At 42.8% G+C, this 10625-nt stretch overlaps 1 protein-coding gene across 1 annotated transcript in view; it reads right to left on the bottom strand.

Moving 5' to 3' along the window:
* Positions 1-229: 229 nt before the first annotated feature.
* LOC109989895 (neuropilin-1a) overlaps positions 230-10625 on the bottom strand; it is a 97358-nt gene continuing 86962 nt past the window's right edge. Inside the window, exons 14-18 of the mRNA XM_020641809.3 lie at positions 8684-8821; positions 6159-6463; positions 5781-5877; positions 5045-5089; positions 230-4803 (exon numbers count right to left, since the gene is read on the bottom strand). Coding sequence (XP_020497465.2) covers positions 4529-4803; positions 5045-5089; positions 5781-5877; positions 6159-6463; positions 8684-8821 — 860 coding nt within the window. The 3' untranslated portion in view covers positions 230-4528. The remainder of the gene's footprint in view (positions 4804-5044; positions 5090-5780; positions 5878-6158; positions 6464-8683; positions 8822-10625) is intronic.

Below are 10625 nucleotides of genomic sequence, written 5' to 3'. Positions count from 1 at the left end.
AACTTGTTAGGATCTTGCATTTGTGGAATGTGCAACACAGCTAAACGTGAGGGTAGCACCCTAGAAAAATGTGCCAAAATCCCCTGCAATGTTCTTCTGTGGATAAGGGATAAGAGGTGGAAACTAGCTTTTTACTCTCTGTGCAGCACATCAGCTTCATGCTTTGTATTGAAACTACTGAATAAACACATTCAAATACTCAGGAAGGAAATCAAGCAGTCGAGCAGCGTTTACTTAAAACATTTATTTGATCCAATTCTTTGGAATGTAATAGTCAATGATCAGAGTCTGAGACAACAGAGACGGATGAGTCTGGGTGCTGACCAGAAAGTCAAAGTACAAACAATACTTTTAGTCACTTAAGGCCTCACTGCTTTTCCATTGTGTGTGTTTTTTGTTTTTGTTTTAAACTTTCTTATTTCCTTTCTCCATTTTTTTCTTGATCTGAGACGGCAAAACATTACAGAAGCAGTACTGAAAATAAAACTTTTTTTTCTCGTCATACAAAGAAAAGAAAAGAAAAACAAATCAATGGCACATACATCAGTGACAGAAAAAACACGAGGTGATATTATACCAAGTAAATAAAACTGTTACGCTTCAAAAGAGACGCATATAAGCTTTCTGGAGATTGACAAAAAACATCTCTGTAAAATGTATTTTTCAGAATAAAAGCATTGTCATCTGAAAGTGTTCAAAAAGAAGCAACAACACTGTCCTCCTCCTCCTCGCCTTCTTCTTCCTCTCTTTTCATAAATCAACATCATAAACACAGATTCTTTAAATATATCAGTGCAACATTTGTTTTCACATCGAGTGCTGCAGCATCCTTTCATGTCTGTTTTCTGAAATATTCCAAACACGTTGAGTCAGACTGAAGTTACACTTTGATACCAATGATCTCATCCAGGTTCTTTACTTTGATAATCGTCAACAGAACAAATAAAGAGTTAAACCAGAGTGATTTCTAACAGCTTGTAACGAACATCTCAACAGTCAGAGCACTCTGATTTGAATGGAAATATTCTTTAAGTTGTAACGGGAACAGGATAATGATTTAACTTCATACAAAACAGACTCTAGAGCGGCCTTTTCCTTCCAAAATAAAATAATCTAAAAACAAAAGAACTAATTGAAAGATGATGTTTTTTTTGGGTCTTTTTTGCCTTTACGGGATTGAAGCTGAAGAGAGACAGTAGGAGAGAGTGGGGGATGAGCATAGACTGTAAATATTAATGGACAAAGCCTGAGCGACGTCACCTGTCTGTTACTGCAGGGGGCTTTGGAGTCACATAGATGGTGGTCTCCATGCTGGAAATCCTGTCACAGCCTAACTGTCAGTCAACCTAACGACAGGCTGAGAGCTGGAGCTGAGGCGGGTCTTAAGCCTCTTGTCAATCAGGTGAACTTATTGTGAATCAAAACGGGTGAGTTATCAAAACACGTACGGTGTGTTTACAAGAAGGTACATTTGCGATTTGAGACACGAGCAGACCTATTTTGTTTTTTTTATCCAGGCTGTAAACATTTAAATTTCTGCTATAAAAACTGTAAAACTGACTTTTTTAAATGTGGTGTGTTTGTGACTTCTGCAGCCAGCCTCAAGTGGACACTCGATGAACTGCAGGATTTTACACTTCCGCACTGGCTTCATTTTTTAACACCGAGGGGTTGCCGCTTGGGGATGACTGGCAGCAAAGGGCCAAAGCAGGATTCCAACCCACGACTACTGCGATGAGGACTAAAATCTCAGAACATGAGGCGCGCGACATAACCGCTAGGCTATCTTGATGCTTTATTGACAAAGAGACTAACCTCACATTTTAAGCTCATATGATACCACATAATGCTACATCAAACTGCAACAGGATGCAGGAGGCTATAATGGGAGAAACTTTCAGCATTATCAGACCATAAGATCAAGGTGGTGGATTTTTTTTTGAATGCACACTTGACAAATTTCCAGAAGAACCGAAACATGTTTCACATTCACACACTTTGCTTGTTTCTCTCTCCAATAAATGGTGATGCAGAGCAAGAGCAGTGGGAGGAATTTTGTAGTTTCAATCTTTGAAAGCTCGCTCTGTTTCAACCCTCATTAAGAAACAGCCAGTTAGATAACAACAGCTTTCTTTGTTGATTCAACCAGAGTGCTGTGGGTGAAATGTCTGACTCCTCCAGCCTTCTCAGAGTGAAAAACAAGTGAGCAGAATCACAACACACATAGCCACAAATACCAATATTTACTTTTAGAAGGAAGCTAACCGGTTCATCTAATTTTCATCCTGCATTTTGTGTTAAAAAGTTAAGGATGGTTCTGATGTAAGTGTGCACTGATGTTTAGGAATAAGGCTCCTCTTGTGAAGTCTGCAGGTGAGGAAAAGCGCCAGGATGTAATAGCGATGTTTCAAATTGGGATAAAAAGCAGCAGAAACCCAAAAACATACAAATAAACCTTTTCCCACAGCCAATATTTAGTTATTTAAAAGTACAAAGAATAGCACAATGAGCCTTCCTTGTGTCTCTTTCTTTTGATTAGCAAATTAGCACGTTAGCTTCAGGGAAAACAACATGTGAGGCCATAATTGTACAGAAAGATCGTCATTTTTCTCAATTAAAAAAAAAAACATCCTTCAAAGATTTCTCCTGATAGTCAAAACATGACAAACACTGACGGAGAGTACAGCATTGTCCTCAAGTCTTCAAATCAAGAGCTTCCACTCCCCGGTCCGCTCCGTCGCGGGTCCAAAGAGAAGACAGGTGAAGCCTTCCTGACACCTGAAGTCCTTCACACTGACCGCTGGACACACTTTTAAGCTTCAAAGTTTCACAGTCGTCTCATGTGTGCCAGTGGGGAAAACGTTTGCCGCCTTCTCGTGAAAATATTTCCTGATGATCCATCCTGTCACATATCTTCTGAGCTGCTGCTGCTGCTGCTGCTGAGGTCGTCTGTTTTACCCTGTACAACAAAAAAAAACTTCACTTCCCATGAGGCATTTCTCCATAATGCCATAAAGCCGATATCCTTTCTCTTTCGCGGAGCACAACCAGAAAACCAAACAACAACAACAACAACAACAACAAAACGGACAAAAAATAGCAACAAGATCACACGTAAAAGCAGCACAAACGTGGTCGTCGTCTGTTTGTTAAAACTCAGATTTTCTGGACTTTGTAGTTTGGGAGTGAGTTTGATTCAAACACAGAAAGGATACTGCGGCACTGGTGTTTTTCGTTTTTTTTTTACTATATAGAAAAGGGCGCTCAAATATATTAAAACCTATGTACAATATGTTGGATGTGTCATGTGCCATGAAAACGAGGCATTCAGGGCTACTACACATTTTTTGAAATGCCATCACTTTTTCCAGAGCTTTCCACAAAAATCGCTGCTCACTGCAACGGTTAAAATCAGAGTCGGTACGACTGTCATCAAGGCGTGAAGATCTTCAGATGGATTCCAAACCAACTCATCTGATATCTGACAGTATGCACTTAAAAAAGTTTCTGGAAAAAAGTGCAGAATTTAATTCCTCCCCCCCCCCCAACTTTTCTCCGTGGTTTTTGTGTAGGAACCCTGAACGTGACGCCAGCCGATGAGAAAAAACAACCAGCAGAAAACAAGGCAACAGAAAAGTTGGAGAAAAAAAAGGCACTGTCGGAACTAGACACAGGTCACGATGGTACCCGCCTTCACACACACACACACACACACACACACACACACACACACACACACACACACACACACACACACATACACACAAACAAACACACAAAGTAAGATGCTTGCACACATAAACACAAGTGTAACGTGCACACACACACACAGACGCACACACACACACACACAGACGCACACACACACACACACACACACACACACACACAGACGCACACACACACACACACACACACACACACACACACACACACACACACACACACACACACACCTACAGCCAGACTCAGTGATACATACACACCCTAAATGCAGATGTATATGGATGTGACACCTGTACACACACATGTTCACGCACACACTTCCACACACACACTCACAGGGAACACGTGGCCTGCTAAAGAGCCAGATATCAGACTTTTCACAAACTCCGCCCCCCCCCCCACCTCTCTATGAAACTATGACATCTGAAACAACAAAAACAAACAAATAAACAGATTTTTTTCTTTCTGTAAAAGTTCACAAACGATACTTTTATCTGAATTGGTCTCAACACCAGCATGAAATCAACAAAGCACGCCGAAAAACAAATAGAATCCTTAGTTTTCTTCTTCTTCTTCTTTTTTTGCTGTACAGATTCTTTATACACAGTGCCCCCTGCAGGTCAGTCTTTTCCACTGCCGCTCCTGAGAAAAAAAATGGACATTGGCTCACTTTCAGCCCACCCTGACGTCCGTCCCATCGGTGGCTTCAGCCCAGCGTTCCCTCCCGTTTGATTGGCTGCATCACAAGTCCATGCGGAGTTGTCGCTGCTCCGTGTGTCCCGCCCCCCACCCCCCACTGCCCTCACGCCTCTGAGTAGTTAGTCTGTCCGTTCATCTTGTCCTTCTTTAGCTTCACGCCGTCCACCAGCTCAAAGTTATAGTTCTCCAGGGCGGATAAGTTCCTGTCCGTCATGCTGCCCTGTGAGCAGGCGCAGTACAGCACCACGCCGCAGATGGCGCCCAGGAAGACGCCGAGCGCGGACATGGCGATGATGGTGATGAGGATGGGGTCTAGGGTCTTCAGCATGTTTCCTGGGCCGCCGAGGTCGCTGTTCTCCAGAGGGAGGGAATCCATCGCTGTGAGAGAAAGAGACGATGACAGTCTTAAAGGGCCAGGCACATTTTATCAACACGTCTAAGCTCAATAATATTAAATGTGTATCTAAAAAAAAACCTCAAATTAAGGCAATGTTGCCAACTTCCCTGTCGAGGAAGAGGCGGTCTGAGGAGGATTTTCCACACAAATCGACAGTACACGCAACCACAACAAACATATTAAGACTTTGATGACAGGATTGCATCAGAAGAGGTTTCTTACGTAGGATGAAGATCTCAGTCGGTGGAGACGAGGGAGCCTCTGGATCTGTTTGGGGGAAAGAAATTGGTTCCATCAGATGAAATTACAGTGACAGTTCTTAATGCAAAAATAAAGTGACCAGCATTAAGAGGAGGCGGTTAGGGAAGTGGAAGAAATATTAACAAAGAAAATTAGAAAACTGTCTAGTTAGTCGTACAGAATTGCCTCACTGCAGCGGTTCTCCTCTTAAAGGGGCCCCGCTGAGCAGCATCTCCTGAGACTAATACCCTCACTATTCATAAGTACCGCATGCAACATCACTTCAAAAATACTGAACTATCCCTTTAAAAAAACATTCTTTTGTGATTTAATCAAATTCTAAATTCCAGTCAAAAACATTTACACTTCTTGTGAGCCACAGTTACCTAACAAGTCCTGATAAACATCTTAGTTTGAGATATCACAAGTGAAAAAAAAGGCCTGAGATGCTTGAAATAAGTAAAAAACTCAACAGGTTAAATATTTAGCCCCATTGTTGGATTTTTTCTTATTCATAGCAAGCGATCCAGGCCTTACTGTTCCTGTGTTACATCCCATAATAAGCTGTTTATCAGGACTTGTTAGGTAATCATGAATTATTAAAAGTGTAATGAGAAGTTTTTTAGACAAATACACTTGCTTAGATTTGAGTTTGTATCATTTTTTAATATCAAAGTGTAATTAGTAAAAAATTGTGATCTGACAATACAACACAGACCTTTGCATTCCTCTGGACCGAGTCCATCCAGGATCTGGATGTTGTCCACAGCTATGTGTCCCGCACTCCGTCTGTCTGCAACACCTTCTACCACCACCTGCAAATCAAAAAAAATACATGTAACATGCTCAACCGTTCAGCCTCAGGGATGAAGTCAGAAGAATCAGAGCGCTCTCAAATACAATCAGGATCAAGAAAAGATCTTAAATGTACAAGTGCAAATCCACACAATAAATTATCTGAAATAAAAAGCCAGAATGCTGATTTTGAGAATCTTTATCTTAAAAAAAGAACAAAAACAAACACAGAAAAAGACTCAAACATCCTAAAGTCACAGGATAATAGATGATGTCAGTTTTTAAGTAACGTGTGTCTTACCTGATATGAGACACTAGAGTGTGGCAGTAACACTCTCCCCTCCCTCCACCTGCTGCCCTGGTGCCCGCTGACTGTCCACAGGATCTGCCCCGCCTCCGCCTCCCTCCTCTGCTTGATGTGCAGCGCTCCGGCGTGTTCCCCGAACATGTGGTACCAGAAGGACATGCACAGGTCGGCGTCCGGAGCCGTGATGGGCAGGCTGGCCAGGCTCGCCACCTTTTCGTCCTCGTCGTCATCGTCGCCGCCGGTTTTACTCGGCATGTCTGTGTCACCCAGCTGCATGTAGATGAAGTTCCCTGGTCCGCCTGCAGGGGGCAGCAAAGGACAAGGTAAGAAGAGGGTGTGGGCTGTTTTTTTAAGGACTCCTGAGAGCATGTTTGAGGATAGTTTGACTCTTTAAACAAAGTGTTTGATCAAATATTTAAAAATGAGACCCCAAAGAATTAAAAAAGTAGAGTCCAAAGAGCATTCTTCTCTCTAAATGTTGACTTAAAATGTATTTATATGAACCTCGTATGTGACTATAAAAGGTGCTAAGGATTATTAAGGGTTTATTATGCATCACATTTATTGCATTAATAAAGTAAAGACCTGCTAGGTGTGTCATCTTCACTCACAGGAAACACAAAAAACAACAAATTCAAGGACTTCACAAGGTTTCAAAGGACTCTATCAGGAGTCGACATCACAAAAGCGCTCATTTTTTACTTGAGATCTGGTTAAGTCAAGAAATCAAGGTGAAGCCATTCATTTCAGAGCTGCTGCTGCCGTCTCCACGGAAACATCCATCACAGGAGGTGTTTTGAACGGAGAGCGGAGGGATAGTGATAAATGTGAGCGCTGCATCCTTTTCAAAAGTCTTCGTTTTTCAAGGCTGATCGTTCAGTCCAGTCGATGTTCGAGGGATCAAAGCGTGTACGAGTTCTGCTCTGTGCAGGTAGACAGAACACAGACGTGGTTATCGATGCATCTTCTGGCAGAAATGCAGGAGTTTGAGGGAGTTATGTAACCTATGTTTCCGGTTTAAAACGTTTTTGTTGGGTGTCAGTTTTCCACCGTTGTGACATTTCCTTTATGGTTGTATTTTGGCTCTAAGTTGATTTTCTTGCACATTTAGTGTTTCCTGTCACATGTTGTTTACCAGACGCTCTTAGATTGTGCTGCCTGTCTGACCTGAGGCCTGCACCAAGAAGCTGTTTGACACATGTATGTATATATCTGACTTCAAATGAAACTTGTCCAGTCTTGACCATGGCAAGCTGTCAAATGGTGCTGGTCATCAAGAAATTCAGTCAGTTCCTGGTTTTCATTTGGCCTTTATCAACAGCGGGTTGTATGTGGCGTATGATCATTTTAAACCTTGGACAGTTCGACTGGCTGCAGCAAAGGATCGAGGTCGGATTTGAACCCACGGCCGCTGCAACAAGAAGTTACAACCTCTGTACATAGGGCTTAGTTATGTAAAGTTCTGCAGATTTAACTTTCTAACAGAGATGTCTTCTCTGTCTCCTGCCCCGGCACTATAGGTGTAAATTAGCTCATAGCTAAGGTGTTTGATGTTCTGCATCGGGTCACTTCCTGTCAGCAACTGTGTGCACCAATCTGACTTAAAGCTGTTTGTTTGCACTTCCTGACGTTGTTTCCTCCTTTCTATCTCTTTGCTTGAGTTGTACTTACTCTCTGATGTGCGTCGCTTTGGATAAAAACATCTGCTAAATGAATTGAAGCTAACTCTGGTTCAGCTTATTGGCTGCACACTGTCCCTGTCAAAATAAACAAATATGGGACGTGGTTTTCTCTTAGAAGGTTTAGGTGTTGGTGACTCCTGAGGCTCGACCAGCTGAGAATGACGAGTTTAGTCCAGACGATGTTCACTTGAGAGTTTCCATTAATTCATCCAAAGACAACATTACATCTAAAGTTCCTCCATCCTCGTGGAAAAGCACCGACCATCAGGAAACAGCAAATTAAAACACAGGAGAAAAAGATGAAAAACTAATAAAACCAAATTAAAATGTTATTAAAAAACCCTAAAAGCCCCCACAGTCCGGTTTAAAAGTTCAATCAAAATATGTTTTTACAGTGGTGTCTGGCCCAGATATCACATCTATATCTTTGATTATATTTTATTGGACATTGTCTTTGGTCTGTTTTCATGCTCCAGTCTGAGAACACCACCACTACATTTGAGATGTTCTCCATGTGTTTATCTGCTTTTCCCACGCAGGAGTCGGGTTTTGCGTGCAACAGGACATCGTATTATATCATGTGAGGAAAAGAAGGACCCACTGTTGTGTTGATTGTTGTGATTCCCCGGGAGCAGCAGCAGCAGCAGCACAGACTGTCGTTTGTTATTTTAAGCTCACTGTGGTTAAAAATAGTCTCACATCGAGCACAAGAGGGTCAGACAGGCTTTCTCCACAGTTGCATAGTAACAAAGAGAGCCACACAGAGAGCTCTGGCAAAGCTTCAGTCCAGAGGTGCTGGTTTAAAAAAACAAAACAACAACACAAAGGTGCGCGTACCTGTGTGGTCCAGGGTGGGCCCTCTGTGCACGGTCGAGGCCCCGTTGGTCTGGATGAGCCACTCGGCGCCCGTCCCCGTCCCTCTGGTCCAGCCGCAGAACGACGAGAAGTCAAAGTTGCAGGCGAACCAGACGTACGCTGCACACAGAGAAGAACAGAGGGGAGCGGTTTGAGGTGAGTTTGTTGATTCACTGAGGTGTTGAGTCACATGAGCTGAACGTTGAGGAGAATCAACACTGAGAGCAGAGTAATAACCTTTGGATTTGTTTAGCAAGAATTTAACGTTTTCAGGGAGGGAAATTCTTGCATTAATATCTTGATATTTAGCACTAAGTAGAGAGGTACGCAGGGCTTTACATATGCAGTTGAGGATCAACTATTCAACTAATTAGACAATCCAGGAGTTCATCACTCACATGTACTAGGGATGCATCGACACATCGGTTGAACATTGGTACTAGAGGTGTGAAAAAAAATCGTTTTATGTAAAAATTGAGATTCTTATCTTCTGAGATTTTAAATCGATTCATAACTTCCAAAACTCTTCAGTCACTACCTGTTAAGTGCTAATGCTAGCTCTTTAACTCAGTAGAAAGCCAAACGGAGCAGCAAGAAATTCATCCAGTCTCACAGAGGACTGGAGGAGATCCTGAAGTATGTACTCATTCAAAAATAGACTTTGAATCAATGAATCCAGAATCATTTTGAAATCGAAAATAGATTCTGAATGTAATCACGACCCCAAGGATAGAAATCGAATTGTGAGAAACCCAAAGATGTCCACATTTTGCAGCTTTTTGCCACTTTTGCAAAAGTCAAACAGTATGCAGCTTTTATCCTTTTTATGTTCTACCCTTTAAACATATTTCCCCCCTACTCTACTTTTACTGTAAACTGCACACAAGACCATGAAGGCCTGTGAGTGGAGCCTGAAAATGTTCACTTATTTAACCCCATCTGTTTTATTCATTGCGTCAAAATCGTGAAACCTTGAGCGATCAAAGAGGCAGATAAGCAACAAGTTGGCTCCAAGCAAACTGAACCCTCAATCAGCCCGTATCTATTCCTGTAAAAAGAGTCCAAGAAAGGCAACAAAAGTTCCCAGAAGTGTAAGTGACTCGACTTTAAAAAGGCATCTGTGTTAAACAGTCTGATATCTCTGATCATACACCGTGTTCACAAGCTGAATTGACTTCAGCTCAGAGCAGGAGAGCAGGCAGCCTGAAGAGTCTTGTAACATCAATATTAGAAAGCTGTTCCTGCTGTATTGTACGCACAGTTTAAACATGCCGAGCTCTTGGAGAACATGTCGCACCGCACACAAAACGCTCTGTGCCGACGGGTCGGGGTGAAAAAGACAGAGAGAGACGGTTGTGACTGTAGCTGCGGTGCAGCAGCCGCAGGGCCTGAGTTGAAACACAGGAACTTAAGACGTCAGCGCTGATAGAAAGCAGCAGCGGCGGCGTGTACACATGTTTGGGATCAGGACATTCAAAGAGGGAGGATAACTGAGAGGAAGGCGTGGTGCCACCAACATGCGGATGTGGCCCCACTGAAAAAAAAGCCCCAAACAGAGAGAGAGAGAAAAAAAAGAAGCTACATTTCCCTCTCTGCTTTCTTTCTTTTCTGTGCCAGCAGTCGGCCGGCGGCAGCGCTTCACCGCAGTATACAAACGAACGCAGACGTCTCTGAACGCACACTGGACATGTTGTTTTTTTTGAGAGGCTAATAGGATGCAGAGATGACCGTGGAGCCGCTAACCCCTCCTGCAACCCCAAGCTGTCTTCACGCGATGCCTCCGCTCGGCTAATTGAGACCCAAGAGGGCCTTTTATTCTCTCACTCCACACCTCGCTCCTCTCTCTTTTTTACCTTCACTCTCCCTCTGCCTCTTCATCCTCCCTTTTCTGTCTCATCTCTATTCAGTCCTTTTCCTCCTCGCT

This window comes from Labrus bergylta, chromosome 4 (genome assembly GCF_963930695.1).
Source record: "Labrus bergylta chromosome 4, fLabBer1.1, whole genome shotgun sequence".
Taxonomy (NCBI): domain Eukaryota; kingdom Metazoa; phylum Chordata; class Actinopteri; order Labriformes; family Labridae; genus Labrus; species Labrus bergylta.
The sequence above is the reverse complement of the archived record's forward strand: the minus strand, read 5'-3'. Positions and strand labels throughout refer to the sequence as shown.